This window comes from Salmo salar, chromosome ssa17 (assembly GCF_905237065.1).
Source record: "Salmo salar chromosome ssa17, Ssal_v3.1, whole genome shotgun sequence".
Taxonomy (NCBI): domain Eukaryota; kingdom Metazoa; phylum Chordata; class Actinopteri; order Salmoniformes; family Salmonidae; genus Salmo; species Salmo salar.
Window position 1 is genome coordinate 65,688,631 of NC_059458.1, and position 25,365 is coordinate 65,713,995.

At 41.3% G+C, this 25,365-nt stretch overlaps 1 long non-coding RNA gene and 3 gene segments (V, D, J or C); 2 read left to right on the forward strand and 2 right to left on the reverse strand.

Moving 5' to 3' along the window:
- Positions 1 to 708: 708 nt before the first annotated feature.
- LOC106576380 (immunoglobulin kappa variable 3D-15-like) lies at positions 709 to 1,772 on the reverse strand. The segment is given in 2 exon segments: positions 709 to 1,504; positions 1,613 to 1,772. Coding segments are annotated over 2 exon segments (414 nt in total).
- A 6,236-nt stretch (positions 1,773 to 8,008) lies between these two features.
- LOC106576386 (uncharacterized) lies at positions 8,009 to 13,810 on the forward strand. The gene is made up of 2 exons (XR_001321934.2): positions 8,009 to 8,646; positions 13,297 to 13,810. It is a non-coding gene; the product is annotated as an uncharacterized lncRNA (long non-coding RNA).
- Positions 13,811 to 14,601: 791 nt separating this feature from the next.
- On the reverse strand, positions 14,602 to 16,139 carry LOC106576379 (Ig kappa chain V region 3547-like). The segment is given in 2 exon segments: positions 14,602 to 15,805; positions 15,928 to 16,139. Coding segments are annotated over 2 exon segments (426 nt in total).
- Positions 16,140 to 17,302: 1,163 nt separating this feature from the next.
- LOC106576385 (Ig kappa-b4 chain C region-like) overlaps positions 17,303 to 25,365 on the forward strand; it is a 39,408-nt gene continuing 31,345 nt past the window's right edge. The window contains 1 exon segment of the C gene segment in view: positions 17,303 to 17,797. Within this exon segment, the coding sequence occupies positions 17,740 to 17,797 (58 nt within the window).

A 25,365-nucleotide genomic window follows, 5' to 3' on the forward strand; every position in this document is an offset into this window, starting at 1 on the left:
GAACCACCCAGCCCTGTCTATGTAATCCTCAGTTTCACTCCCACAGCTACCAGTCTAACAGTTGACCACTGCCTGAAATACCCTGTACTGGGACAGATGAGTGAGTGGACTGGTTTGAACCTTTATGGTGGATTCAGGGAGGAGAACATAAATGATATGCCACCATGCAATTAATGACAGATAAAATTGTTATTATACTTTATGTAGATACTGTATATAGCTCCTCCCACCAGTAGAGTACATGTGTCTGATGTTTGAGTCCTGTATCATGTCTCATTAACAGATCTAACAGTCAGTAACCTGCTCATTAAAATAGTTAATATAATGCTAGAAGATCACATCCATTTAAATCAGACATTTGGTTGTGAGGTCCACATGAGGGACTTGTTTTGGGGCCTGAAGTGAATGTAACTTTTGTAATGTTGAGGCCATAACAACTTTTGTTTTACTTCTGGAGATCTTGCTTTGCAAATTGACAGGTATTGTGTTTCAAAACATCAAATAACTTCTATAGGTTATGATGACAAATACTATAAGTCATAACCATGATGATGATGAGGGTCATGTGATCTGAATGTGTCACGCCCTGATCTGTTTTACCTGTCCCTGTGATTGTCTCCACCCCCTCCAGGTGTCGCTTATTTTCCCCAGTGTATTTATCCCTGTTTCCTGTCTCTCTGTGCCAGTTCGTCTTGTATGTTTAGTCAAGTCAACCAGCGTGTTTTCCCTGTACTCCTTTTCTATTCTCTTTTGCCAGTCTTCCTGGTTTTGACCACTGCCTGACTCTGGACTACTTTCTCGCCTGCCTGATCATCCTGCCTGCCCTGACCTTGAATCTGTCTGCCCTTCAGTACCTATTGGACTCTGAACTGGTTTTGACCTTTTGCCTGTACACGACCATTCTCATGCCTACCCCTTTTTGGATTAATAAACATTGTTAGACTCCAACCATCTGCCCCCTGTGTCTGCATCTGGGTCTCGCCTTGTGCCTTGAAAGAATGATTGCTTTCTAACCATATTGTCATGCCACAGTTGACCTCATCTACTGATCAGTGTTCCATGTTACTGTCTCTTCCCCCTCAGCACCTGCTGTAGGTCCCAGCTGTAGCAGTACAGTCACTGTGCAGTCTGACTGAGGGAGGTTTTTGTACGGCTCTGTATCACTGTGTGAACACATCTTTACTATTGATATGTTTGTAACTCTGACAGTAGTAATCTCCTGCATCTTCAGCCTGGACTCCACTGATGGTCAGAGTGAAGTCCCTCCCTGATCCACTACCACTGAATCTAGATGGAGTCCCAGTGAAGAGGATGCTTCCATAGTAGACCAGTAGTTTATGAGTTTCTCCAGGTTTCTGTTGATACCAGGCTAAACATGGTTTACCTGTACCCCAACAGTTAGGATACACATCACTGCTGGCTTTACAGTTCATAGAGACTGTCTGTCCTGGGAGAACAGTTTTCACTGTAGGTGACTGAGTCACAGTGATCTGTCCTCTAGATTCTGCAACAGAGAACAAATATCACCATGTATTAATAACACATTCTTAACAACCTTTAAGTTCAGTCATTGACTTTTCATTATACAAACATGGAACTTAATTTTCTTTACCCTTGAAGCAGAAAGCAAGTGTCCAGATGAGGATGGTGATAAAAGTCATGGTTGTTGGTTCTGTTGTCATGAAGGACAGCTCTCAGTCATGAAGTATTATACTCACAGGGATATAAACACTCCCAGACCACTGAAGCATGTGCTGTCTATGCAAAGCATCAACACTATGCAAATCATCTTCTGATCTTCTCCCCATCCACCATTAACTTAGACCACTAAGTATCCATCAGATTAGAACTGAGATTCCACTACAATCTGATCTTGCGCCAATTATTGTCACCAAATAATAATAGAAGTCCATATTAATATGTAAATAAGTTAAGTGAATAAAAGGGTAAGAATAGAGAATGGATATTATTGGTTTAAGGGCTATCACATATGATCACTGTTTAGCAACACAAATGAATAAAGGAGAGAATAAAACATACATTCCTACAGTACATCACGTTATCATAGAACATATATAACTTTGTCTGTTGATTAGTTTTATGGTCATATGGTATGGTAACATATCTATGGAAAAGAGGAATACCAGTCAGTTTCCACCTCCCAGTGATTATTGGTCATGTGTCGCCCCCTGCAGGGGGAGTAGTGTTAGTGCAGTGAGCTGTGTGGACTGAGTGGATTGAATAATGAACTACTGTACTATTAGACTGACACTGAGAGAAGAGGGGCTCCACTGTGTATGACGGCTACTCTGTTCCTGACTGAGCTCAGCTCCCTTCCTCCTCTCCTGTGTTCTGATCAGACACACTTGTACTCTGTAGACCATCATTACAATACATGAAACCCAGCATCTCCTCTACATCTTAATATTTCACTGTATTTTTTTTATCTATCCTTTATTTAACCAGAGAAGTCACATTGATATTTATATATTTTTCAAGTGAGCCCTGGTCAAGAGAGCAGCATACAGTATACACATGAGACACAACACCACATAAAACATAACAATGAATGGAAGTTAAAACAGTGCAAAACGCATGACAGTTAAAAAGAGCAAATTTAAAAACATATGCAGTCATTGGTCAGCAGTCCTCCAATCTAGGATTTAAAAAGATGATGGGGCAGAAAATCTAAAAGCCCTCTTACCAAACTCAGTTCTTGTGTTGGGAACATTATATAAAATACAGTTCTGTGATCTCAGACAGTAATGTCCATGACTCTGTTGGGTGAATAAAGTGCTTAAATATAATGGCAGTGACCCTAAGATGTCCTCATAGACAAATGTACCACTGAGTCTTTTACCTCACAGTTAAGAATGTGTCACGCCTGCGGCGCCAGGCTCCCCAGCATTACGCACTCCTGCCACCATCATTACGCACTCCTGCCACCATCATTACGCACTCCTGCCACCATCATTACGCACTCCTGCCACCAGCATTACGCACTCCTGCCACCATCATTACGCACTCCTGCCACCATCAGTACGCACTCCTGCCACCATCAGTACGCACTCCTGCCACCATCAGTACGCACTCCTGCCACCATCAGTACGCACTCCTGCCACCAGCATTACGCACTCCTGCCACCATCAGTACGCACACCTGCCTTTCCCCGTCATGCGCATCAGCGTATTATTGGACTCACCTGGACTCAATCACCTGTTTATTACCTCCTCTATATTTGTCAGTTCCCCAACTCTGTTTCCCGCTGTTTCATTAATGTTATTATGTCGTTGTTACCCGTGTGCTGACGCTGTTCCTGTCTTGTTACCTGTCTGTTCCGCATTAAATATTCAACTCCCCGTACCTGCTTCTCATCTCCAGCGTCGGTCCTTATAGGATGGCCATCCTGCTAACTGATACAAGGTACAGTGATGTGTTAGAGGTATTGTGTTGGTTACTAATCTAACAGCATCATGGTAGAATGTCTAGTGTGTGCAGGTAAGATCCTGGAACATTCCAGAATATCACCATAGTCCAACAAAGGCTAGAAAGTGGCTGCAACAAGGTCTTTTCTAGTATTGAAATTAAAAACAAGACTTATTCTTTAAGAAAAAGCCCAGCTTAAGTTTAAACTTTTTAGTGAGCTGTTGAATGTACCAAGTAATTTATGTTCGTAACCAAGCTCATGATCTAACATGGTTGACGTGATTAAAAGTAATTTATGTTCATATTCTGTAAATACTATAAATATGAGTAGGCTATTCTGATCAGATCCATTCCTAAACAATATCTGTATAACATGTATAACTGATACCATATGAGTAGTAACTCTAATTTTACCACTTTATACTTGTTTGGTTCATAAATCTGCTTTGTACTGTATCATATTATGTTTTGTGTTTTTTACTACTTTGACCAATGAAACTTTGACATTCACTGGAAGGCATTTCCAAGTCACTTTATTTTATGTGTACTTTGCTGAAGATAGCTCTTACTGTAACTTTACTTGATGTAGTTTCTTAGTTGAATGTATTCATGAATGCCAAAGGAAGCCAGGCTTCCCCAAAACATTGACCAGAAAATAAAAGAGTGGAGAAAGCAACCTCGTGAGCAAAACATCTCCCCCTAGTCTCTATGTGAAGCACATCTATCTGAAGCTGTCTGGTCAAAAACATATGACATTGTTGCAGCCCCTAACATTGAATACAATGGAAGCCAGTGTAACCGATGTGAAATGGCTAGTAGTTAGCGGTGGTGTGTGCTAATAGCGTTTCAATCAGTGACGTCACTCGCTCTGAGACTTGAAGTAGGGTTTCCCCTTGCGTTGCAAGGGCCGCGGCTTTTGTGGCGCGATGGGTAACGATGCTTCGCGGGGTGTCAGTTGTTGATGTGTGCAAGGGTCCCTGGTTCGAGCCCGGGTTGGGGCGAAGAGAGGGACGGAACCCACACTGTTACACCAGCAAGGATTTGAGGGAAGCCAGCAAGGACTTGATATCAAATATCTGGTTCTTATTCGCTGTGTGTGCCACTCTCTGCAGCTTGCTGTAAGTCATCTTTTTTATTCTAATTAAAATGATTTAAAACATCACACAGATGTAGACATAACACACACACAGCTGATAAGATAAATCAAGAGTAGTTCGTATTTAGATAAAAAAAATGTAAATAGTTTGTTGTAGGTGGTTTTTGACAAGAGGCTTTCTCTGCCCCTCTAACAGGCATTCAAAGGGAACAGAGCTATCCTCAAAGCCTCATACCAGGTGAACCTAAATATAGCTAAGGCAAAGAAGCCCCACATTATAGGAGAGGATCTCATCAAACCCTGCCTGAGGGATGTCTGTGTATCTCTGAGTGAGGAGGCAGCAAAAAAAGTGGACTCAGTCCCACTTTCCAATGACACAGTGGGCAAAAGAATAAGAGATGTCAGTTGACATACAAGCATCTGTGATAGATGAGATGAATCAGCACAATAAATTATCTCTTCAATTAGATAAGTCAGTAGATGTGGCTGAAATTCTGCAGTTGATGGTATATGCAAGATGCGTATTTGAGGATAATATCCAGGAGGAATTTATTTTCTGTGACCATCTACAAACAACAACAAGGGGAGATTACATTTTTAGGGTGGTAGACACTCATTTGAAAGACTTGCAAATAGACTGGGCAAATTGTGCTGGGATTTGCACTGATGGTGCAAGATGCATGACTGGGTGCAACTCCGGATTCATAGCTCATGTCCGCAGAGTGGTGTGAAACTGACACATTGTATTCTGCACAGGGAGTCTTTGGCCAGCAAAGCATTACAACCTAACCAAGGGGCTGTTTTCGACTCAGTCTTAAAGATGGTGAATCTGATCAAGAAGAGACCTCTTCAAACAAGGCTGTTCAGAGAGCTTTGCAATGAGATGGAGCAGACCATGTGCACCTGCTCTTTCATTGTGTCCAGGGGGAGGGTCCTGGAGAGGCTCTGGGAACTGAGAGGAGGTTCTGGCCTATCTGGAGAAAGAGGACAGCGACCTTGCAGACCTCTTCCATGACAAACTGTGGTTGGCTAGGCTGGCTTACCTGGTTGACATTTTCAGAAGGCTCAATGAGCTAAACACAAGCCTCCAGGGCAAGGAATCAACCATTTTGGAGCTTGAAGATGGCATCAGAGGATTCACTGCACACCTGGGATTGTGGCAGTCACAGCTGAAGGCTGGCGCATATGGCATGTTCTCTGTTCTGTCAGCTCACATGCAGCAGATAGATTCCCCCCTATGTGAAGCTGTGAAGAAGGACATGGCTGAGCACATGGCCAGCCTGCAGCAGAACTTTGACCGGTACTTTCCTAACCCACAGAGATCTCAAAAACTTCAATGGGTGAGGTATCCCTTTCAAGCAGTGTCCTCATCAGACCTAGGACTAAGTCTGCCAGAGATGGAGGCCTTAGTGACACTACAAGCAAGCAATGGCAGCAAGATGCTTTTTGAGGCAAACACACTCACACAGTTCTGGGTTGTTCATCTACAGCAGGAAGGGGTTTCCTGCCTGGCTGAGAAAGCAGTAGATGTTCTGATCCAGTTTGGCACCACATACCTATACGAGTCAGGGTTCTCAACTCTGGCATACTTAAAAAACAAGTACAGAAACAGACTCAATGCTGAACATGACCTCAGGGTTGCACTGTCAAACTGAGCCCAGAATAGACCTGCTTGTTGAAAACTTCAACCAGCCACACCTCTCATTAGGAGTGTGTGTGTGCTGGTCTACATCTGTGTGATGTGATCAATGAGTTTATTCCAGCTAAGAATATAAGTTATTTACTGTATTTTAACAGCAACAGTTCCAACCTATACTTTTTTTCAACAATCATTTCTACAGTGAGATGTACAGTAGGCCTGTTCATTTTTTATCTGTACTGTTACTCAGGGTTGCACTATCAAAAACTGAGCCTGTGTGTGTTCTGTTCACAGGAGGTTGGTGGCATCTTAATTGGGGAGGACAGGCTCATGGTAATGGCTGGAGTGGAATTGTATCAAAATCATCAATCACATGGTTTCCAGGTGTTTGATGCCATTCCATTTGCTCCGTTCCAGACATTATTTTGAACTTTCCTCCTCAGCATCCTCCTGTGGTTCTGTTATAAATCTGTGATGTGATCAGTCAGTTTATTCCCGTTCAGAATGAATTAAGTTATTGTATTTTAACAGCAACAGTTCCAACATAGACAGTTATTAATGGGGAAAGATAAACATGAAAAAATATTTGAGTATTTCATTGTTGTTTTTTTTTTCTTTCTATATTGCATTTGTTTTAGGCATAAGGGCAATGAAATGTACCGATATTTACGTATAGTTGCATGTTTTCATAAGCTTGGGTCCCAGGAAAACACAGCATTTCTAATTTGAGTCCCAGACGGATAAGTTTAAGAACCCCTGGACTAGGGGATTCTCTCTACCACATGTGAATGCTTCCGTGGAGCTCAAAAGTGTAGCCATGCAGCCTATTTTGGCGGTTCAAAATATCGGCCATACGGATGTGGAATTCGAGTGGAGGAAGCCAGCCGTGCCCAACCAGGTGCTTTCAGTGGAGGACCTGTACCCGGCCTAAGACTACAACTCTCTGTCCTGAGAGCCCACAGAGGAGGATCTTCGGTGGCTAAGGAACCATCTCCAGGACAGGTTCAGTGGAATAGCATGTCTCCTTGAACCTGTCCCAGAACAACCACTACCTTTTCTGTCATCCTTGTCTGTACTAGACAAGGAATAATTTAAACTCAATATCGATATCTTGGACTCTCAACAATGTGATGATCACACCATCCTTAATTAAGCTACATTTGTTTTAAAAGTTGTCCACATATATTACAAGTATCAGAGATTCAAGATAGTCATATAGCCTTCTCTACCTCTAACCTGCAGGGAACAGAGTGAACATCTGGTGACAGTGCTGCTCTATTCTGGGACAAGCAGAACCACCCAGCCCTGTCTATGTAAATCTCAGTTTCACTCCCACAGCTACCATTCCTCAGCAGAGCAATCCCGGTACCTTTTGCAGAATATCAGTCTGTCCCTGATGTTTTTCCTTCTTGACACCAGGCCATCCTCCAAAAGTCTTCGCCTCACTGTGCATGCAGATGCACTCACACCTGCCTGCTGCCATTCCTGAGCAAGCTCTGTACTGGTGGTGCCCCGATCCCGCAGCTGAATCAATTTTAGGAGACGGTCCTGGCGCTTGCTGGACTTTCTTGGGCGCCCTGAAGCCTTCACAACAATTGAACCGCTCTCCTTGAAGTTCTTGATGATCCGATAAATGGTTGATTTAGGTACAATCTTACTGGCAGCAATATCCTTGCCTGTGAAGCCCTTTTTGTACAAAGCAATGATGACGGCACATGTTTCCTTGCAGGTAACCATGGGTGACAGAGGAAGAACAATGATTCCAAGCACCACCCTCCTTTTGAAGCTTCCAGTCTGTTATTCGAACTCAATCAGCATGACAGAGTGATCTCCAGCCTTGTCCTCGTCAACACTCACACCTGTGTTAATGAGAGAATCACTGACATGATGTCAGCTGGTCCTTTTGTGGCAGGGCTGAAATGGAGTGGAAATGTTTTTTGGGGATTCATTTGCATGGCAAAGAGGGACTTTGCAATTAATTGCAATTCATCTGATCACTCTTCATAACATTCTGGAGTATATGCAAATTGCCATCATACAAACTGAGGCAGCAGACTTTGTGAACATTAATATTTGTGTCATTCTCAAAACTTTTGGCCACAACTGTATTATACTAGTACTTCAGGACTATCAGTCCCTATGATATTATACTAGTACTTCAGTACAATCAGTCCCTATTGTATTATACTAGTACTTCAGTACTATCAGTCCCTATGATATTATACTAGTACTTCAGTACTATCAGTCCCTATGATATTATACTAGTACTTCAGTACTATCAGTCCCTATGATATTATACTAGTACGGAAGTACTATCAGTCCCTATTGTATTATACTAGTACTTCAGTACTATCAGGGTGGTACTGAGAGTGCACTGTGTGTGAAGGTGCTCACGCTTGTGTGAAGGAGGTTTTTGTACGGAGACTTCACCAGAATTAATCACTGTGGTGGACTTTTGGAAGTGGCACAAAACTGGTGTTGAAAAGTAAGTCAATTTTTGTCTTTCTCTCATAAAACTAAATGTAATCATGCTATTGAACAACGTTATGAGATGCTATCATCTTCTCCAGAGGAAAGCCTTCTAGGCTATATATTTTTAGAGATTTCTGTGGACAGATTGGATGATTTTTAGAGGGCAGAGTCACTGATGTGAGAGAATTATTATTTGGTAATAAAACCATAAGTATTCTAACGTGCGATTTAAAAAGGGCACATTTTGACGTACAGTATTGCATGTCAGGTCATTGTTCTGTCAAGATGTAGCAACTACTATTTCTATAATATAAGCAACATTTTGTATTGTATTCATAGTAGATGTTAACACTGACATGGTTTCAAGGGGAACCTCATCTATAGTTTTGAATAGTATTTTGAGGTAATTTGTGGCTTTTATCTGAGTAGATTTGACATAAATTGATATTTCATGTCTTATTTAAAATTGTGAATATTAAATGATACTGTACCCAGACTATATGAAAGGGATTTTTAGTCTAGGACTAGGCTTCATCTGTTTCCAGGAAACTCCCTCCTAGTGTTTTGTTGCTCTTGGTGTGCTAAACTGTAGAACATTTATCTAAAAATCCATCCAGAGTTTTTTTTGCCGTTATCTTCATAGATTCAGTGTTTCAGTGTTGTCGGTTGTTCTCTGTACTGTAGCTAGTTGTTCATCCTGTGTGTATTGTTGATCTGAAATGGTTTTGTTCACTGATAACAGTTTCTCCTCTCCTAATGTTATAGAGTAGTAGTAGTAACTGACCCTCTCCTCTCCTAATGTTATAGAGTAGTAGTGGTAACTGACCCTCTCTTCTACTAATGTTATAGAGTAGTAGTGGTAACTGACACTCTCCTCTCCTAATGTTATAGAGTAGTAGTAGTAACTGACCCTCTCCTCTCCTAATGGTATAGAGTAGTAGTAGTAACTGACCCTCTCCTCTCCTAATGTTATAGAGTAGTAGTAACTGACCCTCTCCTCTCCTAATGTTATAGAGTAGTAGTAGTAACTGACCCTCTTCTCTCCTAATGTTATAGAGTAGTAGTAGTAACTGACACTCTCCTCTCCTACTGTTATAGAGTAGTAGTAGTAACTGACCCTCTCCTCTCCTAATGTTATAGAGTAGTAGTAGTAGTAACTGACCCTCTCCTCTCCTAATGTTATAGAGTAGTAGTAGTAACTGACCCTCTCCTCTCCTAATGTTATAGAGTAGTAGTAGTAACTGACCCTCTCCTCTCCTAATGTTATAGAGTAGTAGTAGTAACTGACCCTCTCCTCTCCTAATGTCATAGAGTAGTAACTGACCCTCTCCTCTCCTAATGTTATAGAGTAGTAGTAGTAACTGTCCCTCTCCTCTCCTAATGTCATAGAGTAGTAGTAGTAACTGACCCTCTCCTCTCCTAATGTTATAGAGTAGTAGTAGTAACTGACCCTCTCCTCTCCTAATGTCATAGAGTAGTAACTGACCCTCTCCTCTCCTAATGTTATAGAGTAGTAGTAGTAACTGACCCTCTCCTCTCCTAATGTTATAGACTAGTAGTAGTAGTAACTGACCCTCTCCTCTCCTAATGTTATAGAGTAGTAGTAGTAACTGACCCTCTCCTCTCCTAATGTTATAGAGTAGTAGTAGTAACTGACACTCTCCTCTCCTAATGTTATAGAGTAGTAGTAGTAGTAGTAACTGACCCTCTCCTCTCCTAATGTTATAGAGTAGTAGTAGTAACTGACCCTCTCCTCTCCTAATGTTATAGAGTAGTAGTAGTAGTAACTGACCCTCTCCTCTCCTAATGTTATAGAGTAGTAGTAGTAACTGACCCTCTCCTCTCCTAATGTTATAGAGTAGTAGTAGTAGTAACTGACCCTCTCCTCTCCTAATGTTATAGAGTAGTAGTAGTAACTGACCCTCTCCTCTCCTAATGTTATAGAGTAGTAGTAGTAGTAACTGACCCTCTCCTAATGTTATAGAGTAGTAGTAACTGACCCTCTCCTCTCCTAATGTTATATAGTATTAGTAGTAACTGACCCTCTCCTCTCCTAATGTTATAGAGTAGTAGTAGTAACTGACACGCTCCTCTCCGAATGTTATAGAGTAGTAGTAGTAACTGACCCTCTCCTCTCCTAATGTTATAGAGTAGTAGTAGTAACTGACCCTCTCCTCTCCTAATGTTATAGAGTAGTAGTAGTAACTGACCCTCTCCTCTCCTAATGTTACAGAGTAGTAGTAGTAACTGACCCTCTCCTCTCCTAATGTCATAGAGTAGTAACTGACCCTCTCCTCTCCTAATGTTATAGAGTAGTAGTAGTAACTGACCCTCTCCTCTCCTAATGTTATAGACTAGTAGTAGTAGTAACTGACCCTCTCCTCTCCTAATGTTATAGAGTAGTAGTAGTAACTGACCCTCTCCTCTCCTAATGTTATAGAGTAGTAGTAGTAACTGACCCTCTCCTCTCCTAATGTTATAGACTAGTAGTAGTAGTAACTGACCCTCTCCTCTCCTAATGTTATAGAGTAGTAGTAGAAGCTGACCCTCTCCTCTCCTAATGTTATAGAGTAGTAGTAGTAACTGACCCTCTCCTCTCCTAATGTTATAGAGTAGTAGTAGTAGTAGTAACTGACCCTCTCCTCTCCTAATGTTATAGAGTAGTAGTAGTAACTGACCCTCTCCTCTCCTAATGTTATAGAGTAGTAGTAGTAGTAACTGACCCTCTCCTCTCCTAATGTTATAGAGTAGTAGTAGTAACTGGCCCTCTCCTCTCCTAATGTTATAGAGTAGTAGTAGTAGTAGTAACTGACCCTCTCCTCTCCTAATGTTATAGAGTAGTAGTAGTAACTGACCCTCTCCTCTCCTAATGTTATATAGTATTAGTAGTAACTGACCCTCTCCTCTCCTAATGTTATAGAGTAGTAGTAGTAACTGACACTCTCCTCTCCTAATGTTATAGAGTAGTAGTAGTAACTGACACTCTCCTCTCCTAATGTTATAGAGTAGTAGTAGTAACTGACCCTCTCCTCTCCTAATGTTATAGAGTAGTAGTAGTAACTGACTCTCTCCTCTCCTAATGTTATAGAGTAGTAGTAGTAACTGACCCTCTCCTCTCCTAATGTTATAGAGTAGTAGTAGTAACTGACCCTCTCCTCTCCTAATGTTATAGAGTAGTAGTAGTAACTGACCCTCTCCTCTCCTAATGTTATAGAGTAGTAGTAGTAACTGACCCTCTCCTCTCCCAATGTCATAGAGTAGTAACTGACCCTCTCCTCTCCTAATGTTATAGAGTAGTAGTAGTAACTGACCCTCTCCTCTCCTAATGTTATAGAGTAGTAGTGGTAACTGACCCTCTCCTCTCCTAATGTTATAGACTAGTAGTAGTAGTAACTGACCCTCTCCTCTCCTAATGTTATAGAGTAGTAGTAGTAACTGACCCTCTCCTCTCCTAATGTTATAGAGTAGTAGTAGTAGTAACTGACCCTCTCCTCTCCTAATGTTATAGAGTAGTAGTAGTTGTAACTGACCCTCTCCTCTCCTAATGTTATAGAGTAGTAGTAGTAACTGACCCTCTCCTCTCCTAATGTTATAGAGTAGTAGTAGTAGTAACTGACCCTCTCCTCTCCTAATGTTATAGAGTAGTAGTAGTTGTAACTGACCCTCTCCTCTCCTAATGTTATAGAGTAGTAGTAGTAACTGACCCTCTCCTCTCCTAATGTTATAGAGTAGTAGTAGTAACTGACCCTCTCCTCTCCTAATGTTATAGAGTAGTAGTAGTAACTGACACGCTCCTCTCCGAATGTTATAGAGTAGTAGTAGTAACTGACCCTCTCCTCTCCTAATGTTATAGAGTAGTAGTAGTAACTGACCCTCTCTTCTCTTCGAATGTTATTGAGTAGTAGTAATAACTGACACTCTCCTCTCTGAATGTTATAGAGTAGTAGTAGTAACTGACCCTCTCCTCTCCTAATGTTATAGAGTAGTAGTAGTAACTGACCCTCTCCTCTCTTCGAATGTTATTGAGTAGTAGTAGTAACTGACCCTCTCCTCTCCTAATGTTATAGAGTAGTAGTAGTAACTGACCCTCTCCTCTCCTAATGTTATAGAGTAGTAGTAGTAACTGACCCTCTCCTCTCCGAATGTTATAGAGTAGTAGTAGTAACTGACCCTCTCCTCTCCTAATGTTATAGAGTAGTAGTAGTAACTGACCCTCTCCTCTCCTAATGTTATAGAGTATTAGTAGTAACTGACCCTCTCCTCTCCTAATGTTATAGAGTAGTAGTAGTAACTGACCCTCTCCTAATGTTATAGAGTAGTAGTAGTAACTGACCCTCTCCTCTCCTAATGTTATAGAGTAGTAGTAGTAGTAACTGTCCCTCTCCTCTCCTAATGTTATATAGTAGTAGTAGTAATAGTTGACCCTCTCCTCTCCTAATGTTATAGAGTAGTAGTAGTAACTGACCCTCTCCTCTCCTAATGTTATAGAGTAGTAGTAGTAACTGATCCTCTCCTCTCCTAATGTTATGTAGTAGTAGTAGTAACTGGCCCTCTACTCTCCTAATGTTATAGAGTAGTAGTAGTAGTAGTAACTGACCCTCTCCTCTCCTAATGTTATAGAGTAGTAGTGGTAGCTGACCCTCTCCTCTCTCCTCTTTTCCAGCTGGTCCCTCTGTCAGGCCCACAGTGTCTCTGCTCCCCCCGTCCTCTGAGCAGCTCTCCGGGGGCTCGGCCACACTGGCCTGCCTGCTGAGTGACTACTCCCCCCAGGGGGCGATGGTGAGCTGGGAGGTGGACGGGGCGGAGGTGAAGGAGGAGGTCCTGACCACCACAGAAGAAGAGAAAGGTGGCCGCTACAGTCGCAGCAGCACCCTGACCCTGAGCAAGGCACGCTGGGAAGAGGGAGAGGTCTACACCTGCAGGGTCGCCCACGACGACACCAGTGATTCGGCCGCCTTCCGGAAAAGTCACTGTAGTGTCTAGAAGCCATTGTAGGGGGCTAGAGAGTCCCCACATGGTGCAAGTGAAGGAAACATTAGTGTTTAAGAGCTGAATGTTACAGTAGAATAGTGAATAATATCAGTAGTGCTGTGTGCTAAATGAACTATTTTGAGATTTAGTTGTACATGTCTTCTTGCCTCTGAGTTCAAATAAAGCTTGTTTTGATTAAAAAATAACCGCAAGAGTTTATTTAATCATGATTCCAATGATCTCTATCTCATGAATAGGCAGCATATTTCATACTAATTTATATCAATCAGCTTCTTTCATAATTTACCATATATTTACCACCATATAGCTACTCTCATGTTTTCAAACAGACTTAAAAGTGTATCTGATTCAACAAATACTCTGCATTCATTTCTACAACTGAATGATCCTGTTATACTGTAGCATCAATACCAGTGATAATGATTAGTGATAATAAACCTCTAAGATCTGCTCTCAGAACTCTCACTTCTAAATAGTTACTTTTCATAACACATGTATATTTACAATGTTAATTAAATTAGATGTTTTAGCAATGGTTTTCAACAATGTGTATTCTACACTTCATTATTTCCCCTGGTCTTCTCTACCTCCAACACTCTGGGGACGGTGAACATCTGGTGACAGTGTTGCACTATTCTGGGACAAGCAGAACCACCCAGACCTGTCTATGTAAATCTCAGTTTCACTTCCACAGCTACCACACTAGCAGTTGAACAGTTTCACTGACTGAAATAGCCTGGACTGGGCCAGATTTGAGGGATTGACTGGTTTTAACCTGTATGGAGGATGCAGGAAGTGAAACATAACATATATGCCATAATGTAATTAATGACAGATAAAATGAGTATTATACTTTGTGTAGATAGTGTATGTGTGTAGTGTAGATAGTGTAGATATTGTAGATAGTGTAGTGTATATGTGTGTCATGGTTCAGTCCAGCATCAGGTCTCAATCACAGGTCTAGCAGTCAGTAACCTACTCAGGACAAAAAGTTTATACTTCCGTAGATTAACACATCCACTTACATCAGACATTTGATATGGGAACTTGTTCTGGGGGGCTGAAGTGGTTATAACTTTGAATTCATGTTGAGGTCATAACACCTTTTGTTTGGCTTCTCATGTGGACTGGTAATGGCTCACATTTGATCGATGTACCTACATTGACCAGCAGACAAATGACAACTATCGTCTACACATGACTATGTCTTGTTGACTGTACAGAGCTGGGTAAAAAAGTGTTCCAGTTCTCTGGCTCTTTCACTTGGAAGGAGCTTCAAAGGGACATGAAATTGCAGGAGCTTGTCTCTTTGACTGACTACTGTAGCGAGGGTAAAAACTATGGTGGACAATGAAGTGGGGGGCTGTCAATGTTTTAACCCCTAAATGCACCACATCTCCCCAAATAATTATTTTCTCAATTTGTAAATTGATGTTTTTAATCTGTAGTGCTTTGTGTTTTATGTTGTAATTGTGTGTAAACCTTTGTGCTGCTATTTTGACCAGGTCTCTCAGAGACTAACCTGAATAAAGGCAAAATTAAATAAAACATGGGTTTCAAAACATCTAACTTTTATAAGTGAACTTTCAGGTCATGACAAACATAACTAGTCACAACCTTGATAACGATGATGATGATGATGATGAGGATGATGATGGGGAACATGTGATCTGAATGATGCTTTCTAACATATTCAAATTTGACCTCATCTACTGATCAGTGTTCCATGTCACTGTCTCTTCCCCCTCAGCACCTGCAGTAGGTCCCAGCTGTAGCAGTACAGTCACTGTGCAGTCTGACTGAGGGAGGTTTTTGTACGGCTCTGTATCACTGTGTGAACACATATTTATTATTGGGATAGTGTAAACTCTGACAGTAGTAATCTCCTGCATCTTCAGCCTGGACTCCACTGATGGTCAGAGTGAAGTCACTCCCAGATCCACTACCACTGAATCTAGATGGAGTCCCAGAATGGAGTTTGTTCCCTGGGAGCATCATTAGTTTGGGTTTTTCTCCTGGTTTCTGTTGGTACCAGGATAGACACTGATGGCCCCATGACTGACCATTGTAACAATTACTATACACATTACTGCTGGTTTTACAGTTCAGAGAGACTGTGTGTCCTGGGACAACAGCTTTCACTGCAGGAGTCTGGGTCACAGTGATCTGTCCTCTGGATTCTGAAACAGAGAAAACAAGTAATTGTACATTACCTGGAATTAAAAACACAATCTCAGTCTTTCAGTTCACTCAAATTGTTTACTTTTCATTGTACAAACACATAACTCTTATTGTTTTTTACCCTTGATGTAGAAAGCAAGTGTCCAGATGAACATGGTGATAAAAGTCATGGTTGTTGTGGGTTCTGTTGTCATGAAGGACAGCTCTCAGTCATGAAGTGTTAAACTCACAGGGATATAAATGCTCTAAGAGCAGAAGGGCAGATGCATTATGCAAATGAATGTTTCAAATCTATTTCAGTTTCCAAGTAGGCTCCCATTAGAATATATTTTGTCCTGCATGAGTTTTCTTTTATAATAACTAGGTGGTGCTTATATTTGTCCTATTTCACGCATGTGTGAATTAACAATGTTTATTTTTTTTATATCCCAACTCCCCCTGAGACAGCCTCGGAGAGGGGGGTCACGACCAGGATCTGCCATTATCAACTGCGACCCTGGAGCAATTAGGGTTAAGTGCCTTGCTCAAGGGAACATCGACAGTTGTTTCACCGTGTCGGCCTGGGGATTTGAACTAGCAACCTTTCGGTTACTGGCCCAACACTCTAACCACTAGATACATGCCGCCCCTTTAATAACATCAAACAGCAACTGTTTACTTCATTCCTTTTAACTGGCAACTTTTATGTCACACCACCATCATATTTTTATTCTGATGATGATCAGATGTAATGAACTGTTGTTGTCTTTCATATGGACAATATGGAGGAATACTAGCAACACTGATCTAATGCTGGACTGTACCTACAGACAAGGAGAACACCTGATACACAGAAGAAGGAAAAAATACTAATCTGGATGTCACGTCCTGACCATAGTAAGAGGTTATTGTTATGGTAGATTAGGTCAGGGCGTGACAGGGGGTGTTTTTCTATGTTTTGTATTTCTATATTTATGTTGTAGTTTTGTATTTCTATGTTGGCTTTGTTTGGGATGATCTCCAATTAGAGGCAGCTGGTCATCGTTGTCTCTAATTGGAGGTCATATTTAAGTTGGTGTTTGTCCCACCTGGGTTTGTGGGAGATTAATTTTGAGTAGTGTATGTTTCACCTCTGTGTCCCGTTTTGTTGTTTTTGTCATTCAGTTTATTTATGTATTGCATGGTTTCACAGTATAAATAAAATGTGGAACGACACACACGCTGCACTTTGGTCTGCTCCTTCTTCATCCTACGACAACCGTGACACTGGATTTAAGATACAATTCATATTTGTATTACCTAGAAACAGCTAATATGAAGTGTTTGTTCTACCTGGAAGATGTTAATGTGTATTTGTGTTGGTTATGATTCTGTATGAGTGATCTTCACTGTAAAAGCTGCAGCATCACAACACAGAGAGGTTTTTGTACCAGCAGTAATAGGGATTGTATCACTGTGGTGGACTTTTGGTAGCGGCACCAGACTTGATGTTGGAAGTAAGTAAAGAACAAAATTAACAATTTTATTCACCTTTTGATGCCGTGTTTCAATATCTCTATACATTTTGCCTTGATACTGAGGATTTTTCAAATTAACTTTTTTAGATGATTTAAAAAAAATACACAAGGCCTACACATACTATGGCCAATTTGAATATAAATGTTATAAACGTCTAATCAAATTTGACCTGCCTTTAAACTATGAAAGTGATTAGCCTACATTTTAGATTAGTTGTATGAAAAAACATACTGCACCTACAGTAGTAGGAATTGTACTAGAAAAAGTCAGGTTTGGTCAATCTTAAGGAAATCAAAATGTAAAACACTTTATTTCTAATTGAGTAGATTAAATCATTTCTGAAAAGTATTCATACTATATCAGAGTTAATTATTTGAACCACAGTCTAAAGAAATTAAGCTTGCCAAATGTCCAGGATGTTTTTGTACGAGCAGTAATGGGGATTGTATCACTGTGGTACACTTTTGGTAGCAGCACCAGACTTGATGTTGGAAGTAAGTAACACGCTCTTTGACATTTCTTTCAGATTCTTTTTTGGGGTATTTTACTTTGAAACTCTGTCTCTATGAAAATATTGCGATTTTTACATATTTTACTTTCTAAATTAAAAAAAAAATTCTATTACTTTTGACTAAGCCTTCTTTCAAATGAATTGTTATTTAACCAACATGTTCAAATGTAGGTGTTTATTTAAATGTGTGGTTTGATGGATTGCAGAGGATAGTTCTAGTATAACTATTTAATAATATGGATTATAGTTGTTGCATTGTGTATTACTGTTTGTGAGATTTTAAAATATATATTTTTATTGTCTTTAACTCAAATATTTTTGGTTAAATGTGACTTTTGACTGAGCCTTCTTTCAAATAAATATTTATTGAATCAAAATGATAAATTGTAGGTTTATTTGTATGTCTGATTTGTATAATGGCAGAATATCACTTCTAATTCTGGTATAATAACTAATAGTATTGTATATAGTATTCATCATTGTTGCATTGTATTCATGGTAAACTTTACTGTTAGTGTGAAGACAAAGGGTCTCAGTTATGGTTGTCACTGACTTCATGATCTAACATGGATGATATGTGATGAAAATACTATGAATATGAGTAGGCTATTCTGATCAGATCCATTCCTAAACAATATCTGTATGACATGTATAACTGACACCGTATGATTAGTAACTCTAGTTAACCACTTTATACTTGTTTGGTTCATAAATCTGCTTTTTATCATATTACTTTAGTGTTTCTCCACATCTTCTAAACAATCTAACTTTAACATTCATATTTAGAGGGCATTTCCAATTCACTTTATTTTGTTGTGTCCTTTGCTGAAGATAATCTCTTACTGTAGCTGAACTTCTTGTAATTACTTAGTTGATGTGTTCTATTTGTTCTTTGAAAAATATCAGACCTAAATGTTATTGCTTAGTTATTTATGTTCTCACTTGAAACCACATCTTCAACCAGCAAATCAAATCAAATCAAATGTTAGTCACATGCGCAGAGTACAACAGATGTAGACCTTACAGAGAAATGCTTAAGTACGAGCCCCTAACCAACAATGCAGTTAAAAAAAAAATACGGATAAGAATAAGAAATAAAAGTAAAAAGTAATTGAAGAGCAGGAGTAAAATAACACTAGCGAGACTATATACAGGGGGGTACCGATACAGAGTCAATGTGCGGGGGCACCAGTTAGTTGAGGTAATATGTACATGTAGGTAGAGTTATTAAAGTGACTATGCATAGATGACAATAGAGAGTAGCAGTGTGGTAAAGAGGGGGAAGGGGGAGGGCATTGAAAATAGTCTGGGTAGCCATTTGACTAGATATTCAGGAGTCTTATGGCTTGGGGGTAGAAGCTGTTTAGAAGCCTCTTGGACCTAGACTTGGCGCTCCGGTACCGCTTGCCGTGCGGTAGCAGAGAGAACAGTCTATGACTAGGGTGGTCGAGTCTTTGACAATTTTTAGGGCCTTCCTCTGACACCGCCTGGTATAGAGGTACTGGATGGCAGGAAGCTTGGCTCCAGTGATGTACTGGGTCATACACATTACCTTCTGTAGTACCTTGCGGTCAGAGGCCGAGCAGTTGCCATACCAGGCAGTGAGGCAACCAGTCAGGATACTCGATGGTGCAGATGTAGAACCTTTTGAGGATCTGAGGACCCATGCCAAATCTTTTCAGTCTCCTGAAGGGGAATAGGTTTTGTCGTGCCCTCTTCACGACTGTTTTGGTGTGCTTGGACCATGTTAGTTTATTGGTAGTTTAAGGAACTTAAAGCTCTCAACCTGCTCCACTGCAGCCCCGTCGATGAGAATGTGGGCGTGCTCGGTCCTCTTTTTCCTGTAGTCCACAACACTCTCCTTTGTCTTGATCACATTGAGGGAGAGGTTGTTGTCCTGGCACCACATGGCCAGGTCTCTGACCTCCTCCCTATAGGCTGTCTCGTCATTGTCGGTGATTAGGCCTACCACTTTTGTGTCGTCGGCAAACTTAATTTATGGTGTTGGAGTCATGCTTGGCCATGCAGTCATGGGTGAACAGGGAGTACAGGAGGGGACTTAGCACGCATCCCTGAGGGGCCCCTGTGTTGAGGATCAGCGTGGCAGATGTGTTGTTACCTACCCTTACCACCTGGGGGCTGCCTGTCAGGAAGTTCAGGATCCAGTTGCAGAGGGAGGTGTTTAGTCCCAGGGTCCTTAGCTTATTGATGAGCTCTGAGGGCACTATGGTGTTGAAAGCTTAGCTGTAGTCAATGAATAGCATTCTCACATAGGTGTTCCTTTTGTCCAGGTGGGAAAGGGCAGTGTGGAGTGCAATAGAGATTGCATCATCTGTGGATCTGTTGGGGCGGTATGCAAATTGGAATGGGTCTAGGGTTGCTGGGATGATGGTGTAGATGTGAGCCATGACTAGCCTTTCATAGCACTTCATGTCTACAGACATGAGTGCTACGGGTCGGTAGTCATTTAGGCACGTTACCTTAGTGTTCTTGGGCACAGACACTATGGTGGTCTGCTTGAAACGTGTTGGTATTACAGTCTCGGACAGGGAGAGATTGAAAATGTCAGTGAAGACACGTCCTGGTAATCCGTCTGGCCCTGCGGCCTTGTGAATGTTGACCTGTTTAAAAGTCTTACTCACATCGGCTGTGGAGAGCGGGATCACATAGTCTTCCGTGACAGTTGGTGTTCTCATGCATGTTTCAGTGTTATTTGCCTCGAAGCGAGCATAGAAGTAGTTTAGCTCGTCTGGTAGGTTTGTGTCACTGTGCAGCTCTTGGTTGTAATTCCCTTTGTAGTCTGTAATGGTTTGCAAGCCCTGCCACATCCGACTAGCGTCAGAGCAAGTGTAGTATGAGTCGATCTTAGTCCTGTATTGACCCTTTGCCTTTTTGATGGTTTGTCGGAGGACATAGCGGGATTTCTTATCAGCTTCCGGGTTAGAGTCCCGCTCCTTGAAAGTGGCAGCTCTAGCCTTTAGCTCAGTGCGGATGCTGCCTGTAATCCATGGCTTCTGGTTGGGGTATGCACGTACGGTCGGTCACTGTGGGGACGACGTCATCGATGCACTTATTGATGAAGCCAATGACTGATGTGGTGTACTCCTCAATGCCATCGGAGGAATCCCGGAACATATTACAGTCTGTGCTAGCAAAACAATAGCTTATCATCTGCTTCATCTGACCACTTTTTTATTGATCTTGTCACTGGTGCTTCCTGCTTTAATTTTTGCTTGTAAGCAGGAATCAGGAGGATAGAATTATGGTCAGATTTGCCAAATGGAGGGCGAGGGAGAGCTTTGTATGCGTCTCTGTGTGTGGACTATAGGTGGTCCAGAGTTATTTTTCCTCTGGTTGCACATTTAACATGCTGATAGAAATTTGGTAAAACGGATTTAACTTCAATGGGCTAGGTGGGATGTTTGCGTCCCACCCTAGTCAACAGCCAGTGGAATCGCGTGGCGCGGAATACAAATACCTCAAAAATGTTATAACTTCAATTTCTCAAACATATGACTATTTCACACCATTTTAAAGACAAGACTCTCGTTAATCTAACCACATTGTCCGATTTCAAAAAGGCTTTACAACGAAAGCAAAACATTAGATTATGTCAGGAGAGTACCCTGCCAAAAATAATCACACAGCCATTTTCAAAGCAAGCATATATGTCACAAAAACCAAAACCACAGCTAAATGCAGCACTAACCTTTGATGATCTTCATCAGATTACACTCCTAGGACATTATGTTATACAATACGTGCATGTTTTGTTCAATCAAGTTCATATTTATATCAAAAAACAGCTTTTTACATTAGCATGTGATGTTCAGAACTAGCATACCCACCGAAAACTTCAGGTGAATTTACTAAATTACTCATGATAAACGTTGACAAAATACATAACAATTATTTTAAGAATTATAGATACAGAACTCCTTAATGCAAACGCTATGTCAGATTTTAAAATAGCTTTTCGGCGAAAGCACATTTTGCAATATTCTGAGTACATTGCTCGGCCATCACAGGCTAGCTAATTTGACACCCACCAAGTTTGGGGCTCACTAAACTCAGAATTACTATTAGAAAAATTGGATTTCCTCTGCTGTTCTTCATCAGAATGCACTCCCAGGACTTCTACTTCAACAACAAATGTTGTTTTGGTTCCAAATAATCCATAGTTATATCCAAATACCTCCGTTTTGTTACTTACAAAATGTTTTTTTTTTTTTTTACTTTTTTAAAATCACTGTAAAATATTGGCTGGTATTATAGCAAGAAACCAGGATTTTTTATGTGGAATAAAAAATCCGAAGGGTAACGCACGAGCGCATTTCGTGACAAATTTCAAAATATTCCATTACCGTACTTAGAAGCATGTCAAACACTGTTTAAAATCAATTTTTATGCTATTTCTTCTCGTAAAATAGCGATAATATTCCAACCGGGCAACGTTGTATTCATTCAAAGGCTGAAAGAAAAAAAATGGAGAAGTCTCGAGAATGCGCATCTCAGTATCACTGTCCCCAGGCTGACCACTTACAAACTCTGCTGCTGTACTTTGCCCAGAGACAGCAGACACCCCATTCCACTTTCTGGTGGCTTTAGAGAGCCAATGGAAGCCTTAGAAAGTGTCACGTTACAGCACAGATGCTGTATTTTCGATAGAGATGCAACAGAAGGATAACAAATTGTCAGACCGGGCACTTCCTGTACGGAATCTTCTCAGGTTTTGGCCAGCCATATGAGTTCTGTTATACTCACAGACACCATTCAAACAGTTTTAGAAACGTTAGAGTGTTTTCTATCCAAATCTACTAATTATATGCATATTCTAATTTCTGGGCAAGAGTATTAACCAGTTTAAATCGGGTACGTTTTTTATCCGGCTGTGAAAATACTGCCCCCTAGCCCCAACAGGTTAAGTTACCCTGCATTAAAGTTCCCGGCTACTAGGAGCGCCGCCTCTGGGTGAACGTTTTCTTGTTTGCTTATGGCGGAATACAGCTCATTCAATGCTCTCTTAGTGCCAGCCTCTGACTGTGGTGGTATGTAAACAGCTACGAAGAATACAGATGGAAACTCTCTCGGTAGGTAGTGTGGTCTACAGCTTATCATGAGATACTTTACCGAAGGTGAGCAATAGCTCGAGACTTCCTTAGATATCGTGCACCAGCTGTTATTTACAAAAATACATATTCCGCCGCCCCTTGTCTTACCAGACGTCGCTGTTCTATCCTCCCGGGAACATCTTATAACCAGCCAGCTGTATGTTGATGTTTTCGTCGTACAGCCACGACTCCATGAAGCATAAGATGTTACAGTTTTTAATGTCCCGCCGGTAGTTTAATCTTCCGCGAAACTCGTCGATTTTATTCTCCAAAGATTGCACATTTGCTAGCAGAACGGAGGGAAGTGGGGGCCCTTTCGGCCCCTCTTTCACCGCCTCCTCTTCACGCAGATTACGGGGATTGGGGCCTGTTCCCGAGGAAGCAGTATATCCTTTGTGTCGGGCTCATCAGAGTCGTGAAAGGAAATGAAGGACTCTGCTAGTGCGTGGTAATCGCAGTCTTGATGTCTAGAAGTTATTTTCGGTCATAATAGATGGTAGCGGCAACATTATGTTCAAAATGAGTAAAAATACAAGTTACAAACAACACAAAAAAATGGACGGAAAATGTCTGCCTTCTTTTCCGGCGCCATTTTACAGCAGTTCATATTAACACAAGATGCTACAATGTTAACGGATTAACAGGAGAGGTCTATATACTACAACGTTAACAGATTAACAGGAGAGGTCTAGATCCTACAATGTTAACAGATTAACAGGAGAGGTCTAGATACTAAACTCAGCAAAAAAAGAAACGTCCTCTCACTGTCAACTGCGTTTATTTTCAGCAAACATGTGTAAATATTTGTATGAACATAACAAGATTCAACAACAGACATAAACTGAGCAAGTTTCACAGACATATGACTAACAGAAATTGAATAATGTGTTCCTGAACAAAGGGGGGAAAAAATCAAAAGTAACAGTCAGTATCTGGTGTGGCCACCAGCTGCATTAAGTACTACAGTGCATCTCCTCCTCATGGACTGCACCAGATTTGTTGTGAGATGATACCCCACTCTTCCACCAAGGCACCTGCAAGTTCCCGGACATTTCTGGGGGGAATGGCCCTAGCCCTCACCCTCCGATCCAACAGGTCCCAGACGTGCTCAATAGGATTGATATCCGGGCTCTTTGCTGGCCATGGCAGAACACTGACATTCCTGTCTTGCAGGAAATCACGCACAGAATGAGCAGTATGGCTGGTGGCATTGTCATGCTGGAGAGTCATGTCAGGAGGAGCATGCAGGAAGGGTACCACATGAGGGAGGAGGATGTCTTCCCTGTAACGCAGAGCGTTGAGATTGTTTCACAATAAAAAATATTGCAGGCAAACGAGATATAAGACAAAAAAAACAAAAAAACAGTCCCAGTCTCAAATCTCTGGAAGACTGAAACAGTTTTCCCTCAATAATTTCCCAGTATTTAGCGCCATCCATCATTCCTTCAATATTGACCAGTTTCCCAGTCCCTGCCGATGAAAAACATCCCCACAGCATGATGCTGCCACCACCATGCTTCACTGTGGGGATGGTATTCTTAGGGTGATGAGAGGTGTTTGGTTTGCGCCAGACATAGCATTTTCCTTGATGGCCAAAAAGCTCAATTTTAGTCTCATCTGACCAGAGTACCTTCTTCCATATGTCTGGGGAGTCTCCCACATGCCTTTTGGCAAACACCAAACATGTTTGCTTATTTTCTTCTGGCCACTCTTCCATAAAGCCCAGCTCTATGGCGTGTACGGCTTAAAGTGGTCCTATGGACAGATGCTCCAATTTCCGCTGTGGAGCTTTGCAGCTCCTTCAGGGTTATCTTTGGTCTCTTTATTGCCTCTCTGATTAATGCCCTCCTTGCCTGGTCTGAGAGTTTTGGTGGGCGGCCCTCTCTTGGCAGGTTTGTTGTGGTGCCATATTCTTTCCATTTTTTAATAATGGATTTAATGGTGCTCTGTGGGATGTTCAAAGTTTTGGATCGTTTTTTATAACCAACCCTGATCTGTACTTCTCCACAACTTTGTCCCTGACCTGTTTGGAGAGCTCCTTGGTCTTCATTTTGCCGCTTGCTTGGTGGTAGGCTCCTTGCTTAGTGGTGTTGCAGACTCTGGGGCCTTTCAGAAGAGGTGTATATATACTGAGATGTATATATACTGTGACACTTAGATTGCACACAGGTGGACTTCATTTAACTTATTATGTAACTTCTGAAGGCAATTGGATGCACCAGATCTTATTTAGGGGTTTCATAGCAAAGGGGTCGTATACATATGCACGCACCACTTTTCGCCAAGGGAGGTGAATACTTTTGTAAGGCACTGTATATACTCATAAAGACAGTAAGCTAATGTTAATGAACATTTGATCGATCACACCTGTATTGAGCTACATTTGATTTACAAGATCCACATCATTCCACCGGTATCACATCTTCAACATAGTCATAGA